Genomic DNA, 19,308 nt, shown 5'->3' with positions numbered 1-19,308 from the left:
GACCATGAAAAAGTTACTAGAACATTCTCTTAGTACTTTGCCCAGATTTTTAAGAAATAAAGAACAAAGCCTTGTGGGAAACAGAATCATGGTTCACTGGGTTGTGAAATTTGCAAAAAGAGATAGTAGTCTAGTAGAGTACCCACATAGCCAGGAGATGTTCAGTGAAAATATGGCAAGGATCAGACCAGGATCTGAAAGGCAGTGGTACTCTGTGCAGAACATGTCTGCTTCCGTTACAACAAACCTGGAGGCGCTTAGTGTTTTTGATTTGAATGCCTGGGCCTGGCACAAGGACTTAAAGCCTGAAGCTTTTCAGCAAGTAATGCTTGAGTTAAGTGCTGTGCTCCAGCTTCGGGCCTTGGTGAAGTGAATAAGTAGCAGACGTCCATAAGCAACAGGAGTCTGAGAAATCGGGGGAAGGAAATGATTGTGCTTCTAACTATCAAAATGTGTGCTTGTGCTTCTCACAGGTGCCCTTTTGCAGTGTATGTCTCCCATCCATAAAAACCTCATGTAAATATGAGGTTCACTAGCCACTTAAATTAGTTAAACTGATCAAGTATAATGTTGCAATACTAAAGCCTTTGATGTGAGCATTATTTCCTTTGAATTAGATGACTGTGCCTGCTGTGACCCCTTGTGCAGGCTCCATGTATTATTTTTTCCAGCTCTGTCTCTGGTGCTATGGTTTGAGTGTCACACCTTGCAAGGTGGGGTGACAGGTCAGTAACACAAGATCACATTGTCATTTATGGAACACCAAGTCTGGAAGGAAGTTTAGGGGTAACAGTGCAATGCAGGCCAGTTATTTTAATTCTTAAATCTTTATTAATGTGTGTGATCTCCCTCTCTCTCTCTCTCTCTCTCTCTCTCTCTCTCTCTCTCTCTCTCACTCTCTCTCTCACTCTCTCTCTCTCTGTGTGTGTGTGTGTGTGTGTGTGTGTGCGTGCGTGCGTGCGTGCGTGCGTGTGTGTGTGTGTGTGTGTGTGTGTGTGTGTGTGTGTGTGTATGTGTGTCTGTCTGTCTGTCTGTCTGTCTGTGTGTGTCTTTGTGTGAAGGGGAAGCATGTAAGTGGAAATCAGAGGATGATTTTGAGAGTTGATCCTCTCCTTTCGTCTTGTGATTCAGGAACCACAGTCAGGCCATCAGGCTTGCACGGCAGTCACTTTACTTACCAAGCCATCACACCACCCATAGACCAGGTATTTTAGAAAGGAAATTGAGACTTCGAAAACTTACTGTTCCCTGCTGTGTAAATGGATTCAGTTTTACTGTGAATATCTAAAAGGAATATAAATCTGTTATCTCTAAGCATGACCTAGACACGTAATCCAAAGTACAGGCTCTTCCATCTTTGTGCCTGTCAAACTGTGAGAGTAGTATGGTATTTGGGAAGGAAATGTCACAAACCCAGAAGGACATCCCTAGAGCAGTGTGACTGTGTGACAGTGTAGTTCTGGAAGTGTTCACAGTGCACTCATAGCCTCTGTCCATTCTGGGTGCTCCTGCCTCCATTATTACCAGGCCAAGATCATGCAGGCATCTGGTGACAGACACCAGAATGCATAGAACTGTCTTACGAGCTGCATAGCAGAGACAGTGGAGACCCTCAGCCTGGGATTACTTGTTGTTCATCTGCAACAAGCTGTACAGTTTCTCTCCTCCTCCCAATGCTCCCCTTCTAGGCCACCAGGGACATTAACCGATTTTCAGGGTTGGTTTAAAGCAGCATGAATGAATTAGAGAGATTTCTTTGGAAAGTATTATCCTAAATAGCACAGTTTTATTTTTTAATTCATAATCAAAGTGCATGTTACTGTTTCAAATTCCACATCTTTAAACACTTAAATGCTAGTTTTTTTCTTTGATAGCATGTTAAATTCTGAAGATAATGCTGAGTTCAAAAAGATACTACTTCCAGGAGTCTCTGAAATTTCCATTTTGACACGGCATCCCATGAATGTTTTGGAGTCATGTTGGCCCAGGGAGTAGCTGCTCTTACTTTTAAATGCAATGGTACCTGTCAACACGGAGCATATACAGCTGTCCGGCTTTCACTTAACCCTTCACACTGATTCCTGTGCAATGCCGTTCTACCTCATCAGACCCCTCAGAGAAACTACGAGAAGTGATTTTCTGAAATACAATCTCCCAGGGCTTCTTCAGAGTGCACCAGTAAACCAGACTGCTTGTGGATGGCCTGATCTGTCTGTGTGTTAACCTGCCCTGTTGCACAGGGCTGGGGTTCTGTCTATTTTGTACAGATAGAACAGATACTTAACTGAACTCCCCCATATGAGAGGAAAAAGAACTGTACCCTTGCACAGTGTGCTCGGGTCTTTTGGAATACATTGAGTGGGGTCATAGTCTTCCACTGTGAGCTCTGGAGCCCTGAGCTTCCTGGAGACCCTGTGAGCAACTCCATATAGAAACCGTTGTCCCCAGGGTGAAGCTGGCAGCATGCTGGTGTGAAGCAGGACTGATGCAAAAGGTGCTGGTGTTTGTGTGTTCTGCTTGGCCCACATGCAGTCTAAAACAATAGCAGTGCCAAAGAAGTTTTTCAAAGCAATAAAAGTATTTTTGCTTTGGGATTGTGTTGAGAGAGGGTCTCAGTCTTGAACTTCTGGGCTCAAGGATCCTTCCTGCCTCAGAAAAAGTGACTGACTATTAAACTTTGGCTGCTAAGTGCACATCTTTCTACAGTTTATATGACAAGAAGGGAAGTATGTACAAATTAGTCCCTTCTGAACAGTTGTGTTAGGTGTGTTCTCAGTGAGCTCCCTCCAAAGTGGAATGCAACTATTACTTGGGGAAATTATTAAAAGACAGACTGTGGTTAATCCAACTTCAGTTCAGACAGAGAAAATATATTTATTAAAATTAATGAGACAATGCTAGCACCTGGGGTCCGGTGTGGGGGACACCTGAGTGTGAGCATTATTTCAGTAGAGCATGCTAGTAAGGAGGTAGAACGGCAGGCTATGCTCAACATCCGTGCTCTGTACCTGGCAATGGCAGAGCCCTCTGTGTACACCTAGAAAGGACACGAGGCATGGATGCTCAGGGGCTCCTTGACCCTTGCAGTGATGCAGGGGACTCCCCACAGCTCTCAGAGGACGTCCTTCCTTACCTTGATCTCCTCTGTGGAGTTAGGAAAGGTCAGCGTGTAGATGCCACTGGTGGTGAGTCCTGACTTGAAGACGTCCGCGCAGTCTCTGAAGGTGCTTTCCTCTTCTTTGGGGACAACAGCAGAGCCCTTAGCTGTGTTTTAAAAGCAGTGGGGCATTTAAAGGGGTTTGTGAATAGAGAGAAGTCTGTAATTCAAGACCTAGTCTTTTGTTCTCATATAAGCAGGACAGGCTGTGCTTGCCAAGAGTTACTCTTGAAGCACGCTTCCCTGTCACTTTGAAAAATTAGTCCAAATAGCTCAAATATATTTGTGTGTGTGTGTGTGTGTGTGTGTGTGTGTGTGTGTGTGTGTGTGTGTGTGTGTGTACACATAAGTCCCTATGCATGTGCCATTGTGTAGGTATGGCAGTCAAGGAACAATCTACAGAAATCAATTCTCCTTCTACTGTGTTAGTCCTAGGAATCTAACAGGTTTTTGGTGGTCAGCACCTTTACCCACTAAGCCATCTTGCCACCTTCTTACTCCCATTTAAAATTAACTGTGTAGGATGTGGGCACTTCATAACGAGCTGTAATAAACCACTCCTTTAAAAAAAATCTTTCTTGCCTAGACTTGAGCAAACATTATAAAAGAACAAAGGGGGGGGGGAGGGTACACCTAAAACAGCATTCCCTCCACCATCACCCAAATCCCTTTAGCTCATTGTCCTAATAAAGTCAGAATGTACACACTGTCTGTTCTTTGTATGTCTAAGTATTTAATTTTTTCAGATCCTAGTACCCACATAAAAAAAAAATCCCAGTTTGAATCAGGCAGTAGTGGCACATGCCTTTAATCCCAGCACTTGGGTGACAAAGGTAGGTAGATCTCTGTGAGTTCAATGCCAGCCTGATCTACAGAGAAAGTTCCAGGACAGCCAGAGACCCTATCTCGAGGGAAAAAAAAAAATCGAAATGTGGCGGCACACACCTGTACTTGGGACCAGGTTACAGGAGGATTATTATAGCTCATTAGCTGCCAGCCTAGCTCTGGTTCAATGAGAGACTCAAGAGAAGAAGGCAGAGAATGCTGAAGCAGGATACTCAGCATCTTCCCCAGGATGCTCAGGATACTCAGCATCTTCCCCAGGCCTCTCCTTACATGCACAGATGCACACGCATGCACACACACACACACACACACACACACACACACACACGCACGCACACACACACACACAATGTGCCTCCACAGGCACCATATCCACACACACATTCAGTATTGAATAGGCATACCTAGTGTCCTTTGGATGTTCAGTAAATATTACATAATAATCTGCATCTTTGTGGGAGCACAGTGCCTATTTATGTGTGTGTTTAAATTCTTTAAGTCCAAACCTTGGAGGCTTATAAAATTCCTTCAGATTTTAATTCTACCATCATTGTTTCAACTTTCCATTCTTACCCCACCCGCCATTCCTACCTCACAAGCACCAGCTGGACGGGGGTTGGGGACAGGCTGGGGGGGCATCATGAAATAAACCACAGTATGAATCAAGTCAAATTCAGTTAGGAAAAAAAATCCTACAGAAAAACACTACAGCCCCCAGTAACTAAAAGAATGTAACAGTAAAAATGGTAATAAAGAAGGCTAAATATGTTTAAGTACATGGACAGAGATACGAGCTGGTGCCGCCTTGGTACCAACCATGCACCAGTCACAGGGAGTGGGGGTCTCTCACTTGTGTCTCTAGCCTTCCTGTGGGCTCATGGCAATTTGACCATTTGAAATCCAAAGAAAGAAAGAGTCATTATAGCTTAATAGCTTGCCAGCCTCCTCTTTTGACTGATGAGGGAACTAATTCAAGATGAGAACCTTATAGCCTTGAATCAAAACTATCTTTGTACGTTGAAATGACAGCTGTTGTTAAAGGCTCGCTTTGCAGACATGAGGACTTGAGTTTGATCTCTAGAACTCACATCCAGAACAAAGCCATCCATGGCAGCACACACCTCTAATCTCAGAGCTGGGGAGTTAGAGATGACGAGATCCCTGCAACTCCCTGGCGAGTGAGCCTCGCCTACTCTGTGCGCTCTACATCCCTGTGGGAGATTGTCTCTAAAGACAAAAATGAATGGCACCTGAACAATGACACCAGCGGTTGTCTTCCAACCTCTAGACCAGTGGTTCTCACCCTGTGGGTCGTGACACCTTTGGTAGTTGAACAACCCTTTCACAGGAGTCATCTAAGACCTTCAGAACACACAGATATTTATATTACGATTCATAGCAGTAGCAAAATTACAGTTATGAAGTATCAACAAAATAATTTTATGATTAGGGGTCACCACACCATGAGGAACTGTATTAAAGGGTCACAGCATTAGGAAGGTTGAGAACCACTGGCTAAGACGCACATGTATGCATGTGCCCATGAAAATGCACATATGCTTCATGATAATTAGTATAATGTGTGTCCTCCTCATTTTCTGCCTCCTCTGCGTGGACTCTTGTACTGAGACTCTCGTGCTACCCGAGAGATCATGGTGGAGCTTTGAGGGCTCACCCACCATAAGTCATCGGAAGGGAGGAGGTCCACTCACAGTTGGGCGTGGACATCATGGTCAGCAGGCTGTTGACCGTCTCCATGAGGTCATGCTGCTGCTTCTGAAGGACCGAGTTGTTCACGGTGGCCGTCACCAGCTTCTTCTCCAGCTCATCAATTACTGAGCTCTGCTTGGATACGAGCACTTGGAGCTGGTCCTTCTGCTCTTTCATCGACTGCAGCTGCACACTGTGCTTATCCTCCATGTCCAGCACTTTCTTTTCTAGGAAGCTTACAAGGAAGGTGTTTGTAAGTGCAGGGAGTGCCAGCCAAGTGCTTTGTAAAATCTCTTTATTTCCAGAGCTGATAAGTCTTTCCATTTCTTAGATTTCTGTTTGGTGGTGTTTAGTTAAAATACTATATAGTAAGTGAGAAGACTTAGGGGCTGAAGAGAAGACTCTGTGGTTAGACACACTAGCTGCTCTTGTAGAAGACCTGGTTCCGTTTCTAGCAGCCATATGGTGGCTCACAGCTACCCATAACTCAATTTTCTGGATGTATGGTGGTAAGCATAGCTGCCTTCCATAATTCTAGTTCTAGGGGATCTGATGCCCTCTCCTGACCTCTACAGGAACCAGGCATGCACATGGTGCACATAACTACATGTAGACAAAAACTGAGACACATAGAAATAAATTTTTAAGAAACATTCTTTTTTTAAGTGGGAAGATTTCTCACAGCCCAAAGAAATCTTTCAAATTGTCACGTTAGGCTATTCAGGTGTATGTGTGCATGTGTGTTTGTGTGTAAACCCAATAGAGTATAGAGTCTTATCTGTGCAAGAATACACTGGGCCTCAGTAATAGACCCTGAGGGTCACAAGCACTGCCTGCCAAAAGCTTACAGGAAGATGACATTATTTCAAGCCTTGCTTACAGAGTTTTTTCATGAGAGCAGGGAGTTTGAATTAGACCTTTAGGTCATATGTTACCTTTCTCCTAAACTAGTTTCATTTTAATATTAACCATAACAACAGCATCTACTCTCTCAGTATCATGTGGCAAATAGTCTTCTATGATGGAGGCAAATATTATGCACAGGCTTAAATCCTAGTGCTCTGGCTTTATGAGTATAAGTGACTTCCTCGATTGTGCATTGGTTCCTTCATCTGTAAACTGGGTTACTATTACCCACTGCAAGAGGCTGCTCTGAGGAATAATGCATGTAAAAGTATAAACAGACTGGTAGTTGACACTTAGGAAATGTTATTGCCAGTCTCAACATTGTTATCAACATGTTCAAGGAGTAAATTGAGACACAATAAATCAAATACTTACCAACATACCCAGGTGGCTGATGATGCCAAATCAATTGCAGATCTTTCTTACTCTAAACTCCATGTTCCTTTGTTTGTTTGCTTGTTTGTTTTTATGTGGATCCATTTCTTAGGGAAGTTTAGCCATCCTATCTCACATAGGTGGTGGTTACCACCTACAGCCTAAGCAAACCCCTTAAAAGTTACTTAATAAAGTTATGCCATATAAGCCCCAAAATATTTTATTAATGGTTTTATAGTTATTTCTAATCTTAGCTTATAAAGATGCATAACCACTCATAGGTTCAGTTAAGAGTATACTAATTTTTAACTGGAACTTACTCCTGTAATATTAAACTAGAAAAAAAAAAAAAAAACTATTCCAAGTGCTTAGGATTACGTAATTGCTAGGAGTTCGAGATCATGAACTCTTCCAGGAACAGAGTCCTGCAGAAAGGCCTATGGCAGCTGCTATTATCTGTGAGATGAACGGAAGATGGGAGAATCTTAACTGTAAACCGTGGCCTCCCTGTACGCATGTAGAATCAGTGGCTACATGCTTCATGGCAGAGCACTATAACTGCACTGCTCCACAGCCCCAGAGTCATTTTTAGAATAAAAGAAAACGATAAAATGAAGAATGCATAGGAGATTTAACTTCAGCTGGTGAATCTAAAGGTGTAATAGTGTTGATCTTGGGATACATGCTGATCCTGGTAAGGATTTTTGGTTTTGCTTGTATCTACAACGAAAGCAATCTCACTTTGAAGAAATTTATGAAGATTGTTCAAAGGTCATTTGTGGAATGTGAAACACCACATATTTTTTTCCAATTGTATTTTTTTAAATCTTAGGCTGTTCAGAATTGAAGGCAGGAAACACCCATCGAGACAGCTAATGTCATCAAGGAAATTTCATGATGTTTTTGATGAGGAAACTTTATTATTCCATCGCATATTTGTAACAAAAGAAGACAATTTCTGTACCCTGCAAGGTTCTTGTTCCTTCCGTGTGGTTCTTGTAACTGACGTTTTTGGTTGTGTGTGTGTGCGTGTGTGTGTGTGTGTGTGTGTGTGTGTGTGTGTGTGTGTACCTGTCCCAGCTTCCCTAGTGTGCTTCACCTTGCAAGAAACAAAGACCCCACCAGGCATGGCAGCACATGCCTTTCTTAATTGCAGCACTAGGGAAGCAGTGGCAGGCATATCTCAGAGTCCAAGACCAGCCTGGTCTACATGGTAAGTTTCAGTCAAGCTAGTATTACAAAGTGAGAACAATCCCCCACCCCCCAAAACCAAGAAATGTAGTCAAGTTGACATTAAAGGCCTCAGACAGTGTTATATCACAACCCCACGAGTATTTTGTGTGGACTAAACTGCATAGTGTGGACTAAACTGCATAAGGTTGAGTGGATTTGGAAGGTTTCTGCCAGAGTCTTTAAAAACCCAGAATGAAAAACAAACTTCAAGACTAATCAGAAGTTTGGGTCAGTTTAGAAATTTTCTCTAGATTCTCCTTGTCTCTTATTCTCAGAGCCTCAGACTTATGTATGTTCCAGGCACAAATCCATCCTTTCAGGGGAAGCTATGCTTATAACCATGGGTAGGCTATGTATCTAGAAAGGGTACAGTTCAGAATATCAAGTAATTTGTAGTGTTATTACCTGTTCTTATCTTGTAGTTTGTTTATTTCACTGGTCTGGTCCAAAATTTGCTTTTCCAGTTTGTTGGTAGAAATGGAATGTTGGAGAAGCTGCAACTCAAGTCTTGTTGTCTGGTTTAATACCTGCATATAACAAACAAAATTACTGCCTACCATCTTGATTAGTACAATGTATGCCCTGTCTTGATTCAGTCATCCAAGTGATCAGAAAGTATATTATTCATTAACTCAACTGTCTTTGTCTTGACACATGGTTTTTCTTGTCTTATACCATAAAACATGATCATCTCCATGCTTCCATTTCCTTCCTCCCAACTCTCCCCACACACACCAGCCTCTGCCTAACTGCTTTTTAATAACCAAGTCCAAGTAGTGCTACTCGTATGAGCTTGGGTATGGGATCCATCTGCTGCAGCACGGGCGATCTTCCAGTGCCCACACATTTAAAAGAAAGAAAAGAAAAATTCTCCCTTCCCAAGCAGCTAGTAACTGCCAGTAGCTCCTCAGTAAGGGATAGGCCTGGAGTGCTCCTCCCCCATATGGGTTTAGCACATTTTTTATGCCCATAAAGATTTTGGTATCATAGAACACACCTAACTGTATTACCTTTTAAGTCCTTTTTTTAGTAAATGAGTATCAACTCTGGAAAACAACTAGTATCAAATCACATATTATGCTACTGCTTCTGTAACTTTCTATTGTTTTACATAGTATAGCAAATGGTGATCCCAAATAACCACTTTAGAGATAAATTATAAATGAATAAAAACATAACCTATCGGGATGGCTAAGCAAGGAGAGACACTTGCCACCAAGCCAGGTGACCCATGTTCACTCCCCAGGATAGAGCAAACTCCTGCAAATTGTCCTTTGACTTACACACACACACACACACACACACACACACACACACACACAGAGAGAGAGAGAGAGAGAGAGAGAGAGAGAGAGAGAGAGAGAGAGAGAGAGAGAGAGAGAGAGCTTGAATGCAAACTAAATAAACCTAGTAATTTTATTTTAAATAATTTCCCTCTGCTCAAAAGTTTCTGTCCATGGACAAAAGGACGGAGTCACATGCTACCCATGTAAAAGTGAAAGCTCATTGTTAGCCTGCTGATACCCACATGTTAAGCCTTTTCTTTCTTCTGTTCTATTTTTCTTGTTCCTATTTTAAAAGTCCTTCTGGCCAATTAGGGAATAATGAAATCTCAATATCCCATGGAAGCCAGCGCTGCCCATTGTGTGGACTCTTTGGTGCCTGGCTGCCTCCCAGCAGGAAGAATCAGCTACTCACATCCTCGTGTGGTGTCACTCAGGATGTGATATCACCTGTTAATGGAAGTCTGAAGTGTTGCCCAGCAACCAGAGACCTTGAAAAAGAATCATTGTTTGTGGGGGTCCTTGTCATCAGCATAGCCCTGGCCTGTCTCACCATGCAGGTGCCGGGCATGTCTGGTCCTTGTCAAGTCTGGCTGAGGTCATAGCAGAACTCTTCTGGAAATGAGCAAAGGACTGGCCTGTGACTGCAATGCCAGCAGCACAGCCTTGGCCTCTATTTTCTCTCTACAGACATTCAATACCAGCTTATTCGTTAAGGAACGGAACAATTTGAGAATTACGAATGAGGATAGATTTGAGGAGAGGCAGAGAAAGACACCAATAGAACCTGCTTGATATAGGAATTGTGTATGTGTACGAGGGGAGAGAGGGTAGTGTCTATGTGGAGGTATGCACATGCCATGGCACACATGTAGTGGTCAGAGGACACCATTAGGACTTGGTTCTCTTCTTCTGCCTTATTGAGGCAGGGTTCATCTTGCTTCTACTGTGATGTGTGCTCCAGGCTAGTCAGCCCCCAATCATCTAGGGAGTTCTGTCTCTGCTTCCCATCATGCTTTGGGAGCACTGACCTTAGGGATATGCACCACCAAACCCAGCTTTCTTCACGTCACTTCCGAAAGGGGCTGTATAGTTTGACAGACCTCAAGGTTCTAAGTTACCAGGTACTATGTTGTCCAGGTCAGATAATGGGTGTAAGACCTCAGACCTCCAGCTATGTACATATGGTGTCTAATAATCTAACTCTGACAGTCTAGAAGAATTGTGCATCTAACCAGAAATGTTCCTGTTTTATGGGACCTATTCCATACCAACTGTTAAGTGACCAACAGTGGCTGTCAAGTGCACTGAGAACCTAAGTCAGCCTCAATGTCTTTTCTCGGGCTCACCTGCACTGATGTGTTTATTTGGACTCCACAGCTGTTTTCTCTCCATCCCTGGCCTGTTTTCCTGTTAGCCTCAGTCATAGGATGTCTAACTTCATAGTGGCATTTTTGAAATCCTGTGATCTTACACCGGATGTCACAAAGGTTTGCATAATTGTTCTGTGCCCTAACTTTATTTTATTGCTTGCATCAGAAAAAAAAGAAGAAAAGAAAAATTATACTGTGATTAAGGGACGTTTTGGAAGAGATAGCCCCCCCAGAGTTTCTGTCAAAAGCTGCAGAATATCACTTAACCACTACTATTTTATTTTATCAATTGACTTGATCCACAGGCACATTGTTTCTTTTTATATTACTATATTTCTTCATGTTAATACATATTAACAAGCAGGATTATATCTCAGTGCCTTGTGATCTGTGGGAAATGTGTGTTTCTTTATATTGTTCCTAAATGCCTAACATTGTTGAAATATGATAAGCAAATAATTCCTTACTCTGGCTTTTGTAAAAGTTTTTGATCTACTGCTTTCTCTATGAAGCCAGTTTTTTAGAGAGACTCTGAATGATGATTGTCACCATGCTAGCAGTGTCTCAGGGCATGAGAGGCTAGCTGTTTCTCTTATGGGAGTCACGCTGTCTTGTGCTGAAATCTAGCAGTTGGTCCTCTTAGTTCAAGCAGCAGGTGGGGTACTGAATGTTGGGGTGGTTTACAGTGGGGACCCTCTGTTGTTTTCTACAGGACTGATATAGCTCAGAGCATGATGACACTAACTTCTGAAGCTTCCAAGAAGTAGGATTGGGACTCAGGAAGCAGACTTGCAGAGAGAGATACTGGAGCCGCTGCCCAGGCTCGCTCACTCTTCCTTGGGGCTCTTGGCTCTGCATCATGCCCTCTTTGTGCCACCACAGGCTGCCACCCACTGTTCTGTCAGCACTCCCTCTGAGAATTCATTCCACACACTTAGTTAACAGTTATCTGGACTCCAGGGCTAGATTGAAGAGCAAGGCTTCAGCTCTCTGCTTCATGGTTTCTATTTCTCAAATATGCAAAGCAGAACTTGGAAATGGAAAATAGTATCTAGAGTCTAGAAGAGGCTTCTTCTAGCGAATGGGAAAGGGGGGAGGAGAAAAGGAAGACAGGCCTCTGGAGCCAGGAGCAGCAGAAAAGGAGAGAGAGGCAGAGAGAGAGGGTGGAGGAGAGACAGAGAGTCTAGAAGAGGTTTCTTCTAGTGAAGTGAAGAAACATTTATCTTAGCATATTAAGCTGTGGATAACATGCATATAGCTAGGTGGCCCCTAAATAAATTAAATGTATTTAGTGCCATTTGTGGAAATGAAAATCCATTGGCCTCTCAGTCCTAACTGCCCCTTAACTCCTCAGTTCTGAAGCCTCCACCTCCCTGCACAGCCAGTGTCTAGCTCTCCATTTTCTACTGCACAGCCAACCACAGGCACGTCGTCTGTCAGCTGCTGCACCAAAGGCTTTTGTCCGTCACTTACTTGGGCCTCCACATCAGTCAGTTTCCGAGTTTGGGCCGCTGTCTGGTTCAGCAGGCTGGTTCCGATCTCTATCATCACGGCCGTCTGGTTCTGTACCACATTCTGCTGGATCTCCACCATCTCCTTCTTCATGTTGTCCTGGATGTAGTTCTCCAACTAGGAAGGAGCAGGTGATAGACAGACAGTCATTAGTCAGATGGCTAGAAACCCAGTTCCTAAGTACTCATCATTTGCCCCTTTTCTAAAAAAAAACTATAGTTAGGATGGTGAGAAGGCTCAGCAGCCAGGGCCCCAGCTCTACTGCCTAACATGGCCTTTTAGACACCGATTTCCTTGTGCGTAAGTTAGCATTTCTAATGGCTCAGTCGAGCACCTCAAAAATAAGGCTGTGCTTCTACATCATTGCACATGCGTTACTCGGTGCTTAAAAATTCATTTTCCTTTTTAAAATGTTAGTCTGATGATGAAAGCTATTAATTGGCCCAAACTATAGCTCAGAGACAAAAATTATTTTTGTTCTTTTTGTGCATAGTAGAGTGTTTTTGTATGAAACTGAATATGAAATCTGAGTCTAGCACCTTCTTTAAATTTGAAAGTCTCTACAGAGCTTCACCAGGTCATTCATCATTGTCGCCTTCCTAAAATGTTGGCCGGTGACTCTTTACTTCTGCCTTGAAGAGTAAGAAAGTAGTATAGGAGGAGTTGAGTTCCTCTCTGTTCAAGGGTGTCCTTGTTGGTGGCCTCATGTTGTGTCTCCTGATGGGTGCTATACAGTCCATGGATTTACACTCTTAACTATATGCTGTTCCCCCTGTGTGTTTGCTCTTGGCACTGCTGTTCATCAGTCTCCTACCTCCTTTCTGGATAGTTAGCAGCCACTCCGCACTGACCAGTGTTCTTTGGTTATTGAGCAGTGTGACATGTATGTTGTAATTTTAAAAATCGACACTCAAGAGAAAGACACCACGTAACAGAGCTTGGATGGAGGGGGTTTTTATTGGGGGAAAGCGAATGGGAAAGGGGGAAGGAGAAAAGGAAGACAGGCCTCTGGAGCCAGGAGCAGCAGAAAAGGAGAGAGAGGCAGAGAGAGAGGGTGGAGGAGAGGCAGAGACACACACAGAGACACAGAGAGATGAGGTGGTCAGGGCCCTTTTAAAAGGGAACATGTGAATAGGCACGGGTGGTGCTCTTAGTGGCTGCAGCTGAGGATATATCCTGTCAGAACCCCAAGGACAGACCAATATAGATGCCTGAATACAAACAAAGTCCTAAACCTCTCTGGTCATTTGTGAAAGCTTGAAGATGAAGCCTCCACTACGTCATGGAGAGAAATACTGTAAAGCTCCAATGGCTGTGTGTAGCAAGCAGTCTACCCTCAAATGCTGGTCTCCACTGACCTCCATCAGGCCTATGCCAGGCTCTTAGTATAGTGTCCTTCTTAATGCACTGCTTACAAGAATGGATGGTGAGCCTGGGTCACAACCAACTCATTCAGTACTGTCCTCCATGCCTAATTCCTTTCGACCCCCAGCAAAGACAGTATATACAGAGATATATTCTAGGAGTCTGGAACTAGGAAGCTGCCCTGAGCCTGAAGTGTAGATCTGTGCTCAGAAACAACAGTCTACAAGCCTGATATAAATGAAGATCTTGGCTTCCCCTTTCTTACTCTGAAGCATGGAACTAGAGAGGGAATATAAACCCTCCAATACCTCCCTCCCCTTTTCCAAGCTACTGGGTCAAATGTGGTTGCAACTGTCAAGAGACAGGAGAAGGTTGTTTATAAAGGGGACATTTAAACTCAAGATCCAATTTAAAATTAAACCTGGAAGCTTTTTTTAAAAAATAGCTTATTATTTTAAAAAATAAAATTTCCTCATTTCCTTACTCTTTTTCTAAGCTTCAAGACAAGAAATTCTAAAAGGTCAGTAATTTAGGAAGAGACGGGGGAGGGACAAAGCCATGTACATGGATATACTTGAATCAATTAAATGCAGTTCCTTTTTATGACAACATCTTGAAATTTGCAGGGTGGGGAAAGTGACCCACCCACAGTAACATCAGGTGACCAGTTTTACACCAAGGTACTAAAAGTAAAGTTCTGGGAAGCCGTGAGCTGCTTAAGAAAGAAGACACCAATTCTTCAGAAGCAGCCCAACAGCAGCAAGGCCTGTTGGAACTTGAATGTCTGTTGATCACTTGCCACATCTCAGTCCTCTCTAGGGTCTCTGTGAGCGCAGAATGGCCAGCTGAGAGCTAGCACTTGCAAGCATTGTTAACTCATCCCCAAAGCCCCAATACACATTGTATGTAGCCTTTTTAACAGCCAGCAGTGATACAGCGCAGAATGGGCCTGAGCCTACCTTCCTATCATGGGTTTCATGTGCTTACAACAGACCACCTCATTAGGTTCACAGCCAGGTTGGCCAGCAAGAAAGCCTAGAATCAGGACAGGGGGGTCTGGTTTGGTAGTGAAGTGCTTGGCTAGCATAAGCACCATAAAAAGAAAAAAGAAAGCCCCGAATTAACACCAGTCATGTCTCCCAAGAGTGTCATGGCAGAGAATCTGCTTTTCCTCTCCAAAGTAATTGTGAGATGGGGAAACTATGGTTGTTTATCAATAGTGTGAAGACAGCCATTTCCAGATGATGGTGTCAGTCATACTGTCACCTTTCTACAAATCATGACATCTCAGAGAACCTAAGACCAACTCTAGACATGAAACTCTCAGCTGGTCCGCAGAGAGAGATAGACCTGGAAACTGCCCTGTCCCTGGTCTCTACTGGCCACCTGGGATGTCTTTCCGGTCCGTGTTTCTTGTTGTTTTTAATCCCTGACAGTAGAAATCTGCATAGGGTAGCCCATTTTGGCATAAGAAGTCAGCCCAAGTGGGGACTGGGTAAACAGCTGTTCTCCCATGGGCTCCCTTTCTTGTCACCCACACTTGGCAGCTGTTACCAACAACAGCTCCAGGAACCTCCTTGGGTCTCCCCTTGGAGGGGCATGGTTCTTATTCCATTCCATGCATACAGTTTCACATACTCAAGCTGTGCGTGCGCCTTTGACATCAGCTTCCTGTGATCATGCAGGGACTGTGATCTGTAGGCACAGGTGTCTCTGGAAAGATCCCTGCATACCTGTGAGAGTCACCCTGTGTTTGGATGTTCGCTTCTAATGCTTGAAGCACCTCTGGGATGCTGATCCTTTGTTGTCCCTGTACTCAGAATGCAGGGGAACTCTGGGTCTAGCACTACAGCCCGCCGTGATTCCGTAATTGGAGAACATTGTTGCTCAATGTTGGATGTACTCCTAATACAATCCATAAAGCCTAGCAACAAATCAACACTAGGCTGTCATAATACAACACATACACACACACACACACACACACACACACACACACACACACACACACACACACACACACAGTCTGCATGGCTGTCTCACAAACGGACTTACTTTTCCTGTCATATCTGATCATTCAAAAGGCGAAGGGGGTAATTAAACCTTAAAACACATTTGACATTATACACACACAGACACACAGACACACACTGTCACCTCATTCAGTAAACAAAATACTATAACTGTTCTGACAGATGAGACAGAAAGGGAAGGAGGGTCTTGTCTTTGCCCTTGTTTGTTTTGTGACCTGGTCTCTTATAGCCAGGCCTGACCTTGAACTTGTGATCCTCCTGTCTGTCTACCAAAGGCTTACATTACTGGTGAACCTTGCATGCCCAGTTAGTTCTTTACTTCTTTTTACCTCAATGAAAACTTCCTCCATGGTGACCTATGGCTAGACTCCCAAATGATGGGTCCCACCATTTCCCAAAACTGTGACACTGGGGACAAAGCTTCCACCACACAAATCACTGGGAGACATGCACAAAACAAATCCAAACCAGAGTAGTCTCGAGCTCTGGGTTTATATGATCTTCCTGCTGTGCCTGCTTGCAAATATTAGAGTAGCAATAAAGGCACACTAAGAAAATAACTCCTCTGTTTAAGAATATGGGACCAATAGTGTCGATGAAAGTTACCTAACATGGCAGTTGGGCCAGGTCAATCACCTGGCCAAAGGACTACCCCTAGGAAGGCAGGCTCACCTTAAGCCATTCTAAAGTGGTAGGAGGAATAATTAGCCCTTTAATGAGATGCTGTGTTTTTCTGCCCCAGAATTCCCACCCCTAACTTGGTCTCTTACAGAGCACAGCCATGCCATGCTGCTCCCGAAGCCTGCCGCGTCTTCGGAATTACTCAGGAAATAGTAACAATTCCTTTTCCCTCTATCTCTTCACTAAGCTTGTTTCCCCTAACACTGTGGGCTTCCTTACTCTTCACAGCTCCCCTCACTGCCATGCGGCTCTTTGTCCACCATGTGTCTAATTTCCATGCCAACTTAAATGGTACAGCCTTTTCCCTTTGCTCCTCCATTCTCCTCTTCTGGATAGCTGCACTAAGATTTATAGCTTACCTGCACTGGGGTGTTTTTCTTTTAAACTCTAATAAAATTGTCTTTAAGCTTCCATTTGAGTCCATTCTTAAATTCTTACATTAATAAGACTAAGTACCCCAATAAGGGACCCCAATCTCCCCTGCATAATAAGGCTACTCAGTACCTCCCAACACACCTGTCCCTTGAGCCCTTCCCTTCCTGTGTTCATACTCTCCCCCTCTGTGGTCCTGAAGCAAGGATGCATTCTGATTTGTATATATACTGTTGAATTTATTTTGAAATCCACCACTGGAAGTGAATGTTCATGTTCATTTCGGATACTGAATTTCTGTAACCATTTCCATATACACCCTTAGAAACAAGAGCCCAAACATTTGCTCTTATAATTAGTTTGAATTTTGAGTACAAGATTATTAAATCCAGGGATGCTGTGGCTGTGTGGGGGTGGCTTTTGACCTAATGTTCTCTAGTCTTTGTCTGGCGGGGGGCGGGGGGGGGAATGGGACTCTGAGGCATCTTCTGAGGTCTCCGGACAGAAAAGTGGCAGTGTCTGGGCCCTCCCCCTCCTTGTAGCACTGCTTTGTTGGTTTTGGTTTCCAAGTCTCTAGCTTTTGCTGCCTAAGCATCTGTGTTCTCAGCAGTGTTGCTGGGGGTTGTTGAGATTAAAGGGGATGGATGGAACAGGAGGCTTGTGCTTCTGAGAAACCTTTGACTTCCTAGGATATGCGTGGCAGGCCCATAGATAAAGACATTTCAACACAGGTTATAGGTAATGTTCTGATGCCCCCAGAGTTAGGAAGCAAGTGTCTTCCTGATCATCATGTTTGTACACCATCTTTTATTATATGGCCTAGTGACACCCACATCAAAGCAAATAGCCCACTCCTGCTCTCCAGTTTTGCCTCCTTTGCATAGTATGTGTAAGGCAGCTTAAAGCAGAGGTAGACCGAAGCCAGACCTCTAGCCCAGGCTCCTGGGGGGTTGGCTCTTAAGACTTTTCTTAAACAGCAGTCCTGCTTCTGTTTGCCATGGCCATGGGACCCCCAGCCCGTGTAAGGTCTTCCAAGAACACCATTTTATTTTTCTCATGAGTTAATCTGAGTGGCTTTCTGTTATCTGATGCAAGGTCCAGAAAAGCTAGCCTCTTGCTACCTTCATCATCATGAAGACACAAAATGACATCTTGGTGAACCTGTTTCTTGATGGGTGACCCAGTGCATCAAGAAACCATAGGCGGAAATTGCAGGCTTTGTTTGGCAGCCTTGCCCCAGCTCCTGGGATGACACATCTTAACTGAGTCTGTGTCACACCTGCTTTGTTCTTATCTTTCTGTGACTGTGTTCTTTCCTGCATTGTTGGCGTGCCTTTACATATGCCCACACCCCTTTGCTGCTGTGTCTGCCCTACTATCACTGCTTCAAAATCTGGCCTTTTCCCTCAGCAGCTGCCACTCTGGGTGCATGCAGGTTTAATGAAACTTTGAGGAGTGTGGTGGACATTTTATTTAGCACAAGATGTCACACTTTATAAAAGTGTCCTCTTGGGGTGCACATGTCTATCTGATACCTATCAGAGCACAGGCCTGTTACACCTTACAGAGGAGGAATAAAAGGTGGCAGAGCTTCCAAGACCAGATGTCCATATGCAAAGCAGAGCAGTCCAACACTGCTGCAGCAGAGTGCTTTTTATATCTTTTCTCTCTCTCTCTTTTTTTAATCTCAGTGGGTTCTCACATTCTTAGCTTGGGTTTCCCCAGGATCAGAGCCTGAGACCCAGGCAGGCATACAGGAAGTTTATTTAGGAAGTAGTCCCAGAGAGTGGCCATGGAGGATGGCTGAGGAAGGCAGCAAGGAGGGACAGCCAGTTCAAACATGAGGATTCTGTTGACTAGCACACTGGTTACTGGTGAGATCCCCAGAAGACCAGGGGAATCCTGAGAACTGTCCTTCAGTGAGCATGGTGGCCCTGTAGATACCCATGCCTTGGGCTCTAATCCAAGGGCTCCCACTATGTTCTCACCAAGTAGAGTCAGCCAGGGATCTGGAGGAGGCTCCACATCAAGGCCAGTCCTTGGGAATGGCCCCAAGAGCTGAAAGTAGTCACCAAAAGTGTGCCCCATGACGGCAGGGTGCCTCTATTGGGGCTCCTTGATAAAGTGAAATTGAGACTCAGAAAACTTCAATGTTTTTTTCCAGTGTCCCTAGACCCGAATCTGCAAACTGACAGAGCAGCAGGATAGGGTGAGGGGTTTGAGCTGTGTCAGATGTGGCCTTTGATCATAAGCTTCCAGCCAGCAATTTGTGTGGTAGCTGTGTGGGAGAGCAACAGCAAATCTGAAAATGACCCATCGGAGAGGGTGAGAATGCAGACCAGAAATGCCAGCTGAAGTCCCTATAAGAGGACAAGCAAGGCATAACCTCGCCTAAGCTTGGGCAGCCAAAGTATGGAGAAGAAATTCCTTTTAACTTCAGCAAAGGAGTTGCATCCAGGAGA

The 19,308-nt window shown here is 44.1% G+C and overlaps 2 protein-coding genes across 3 annotated transcripts in view; one reads left to right on the top strand and one right to left on the bottom strand.

Moving 5' to 3' along the window:
• The window catches only part of Mcph1 (microcephalin 1), a 193,023-nt gene that overhangs the window by 89,229 nt on the left and 84,486 nt on the right, over positions 1 to 19,308 (top strand). The gene's annotated exons all lie outside the window — the stretch shown is intronic.
• Angpt2 (angiopoietin 2) overlaps positions 1 to 19,308 on the bottom strand; it is a 47,816-nt gene that overhangs the window by 9,939 nt on the left and 18,569 nt on the right. The window contains exons 2-5 of the mRNA XM_027389653.2: positions 12,357 to 12,512; positions 8,633 to 8,754; positions 5,716 to 5,948; positions 3,134 to 3,264 (exon numbers count right to left, since the gene is read on the bottom strand). Of these exons, the coding sequence (XP_027245454.1) occupies positions 3,134 to 3,264; positions 5,716 to 5,948; positions 8,633 to 8,754; positions 12,357 to 12,512 (642 nt within the window). The remainder of the gene's footprint in view (positions 1 to 3,133; positions 3,265 to 5,715; positions 5,949 to 8,632; positions 8,755 to 12,356; positions 12,513 to 19,308) is intronic.

This window comes from Cricetulus griseus, assembly GCF_003668045.3.
Source record: "Cricetulus griseus strain 17A/GY chromosome 1 unlocalized genomic scaffold, alternate assembly CriGri-PICRH-1.0 chr1_1, whole genome shotgun sequence".
NCBI classification, from domain to species: Eukaryota; Metazoa; Chordata; class Mammalia; order Rodentia; family Cricetidae; genus Cricetulus; species Cricetulus griseus.
Note: the sequence above shows the minus strand (reverse complement) of the source record. Positions and strands in the feature narration are given on the sequence as shown.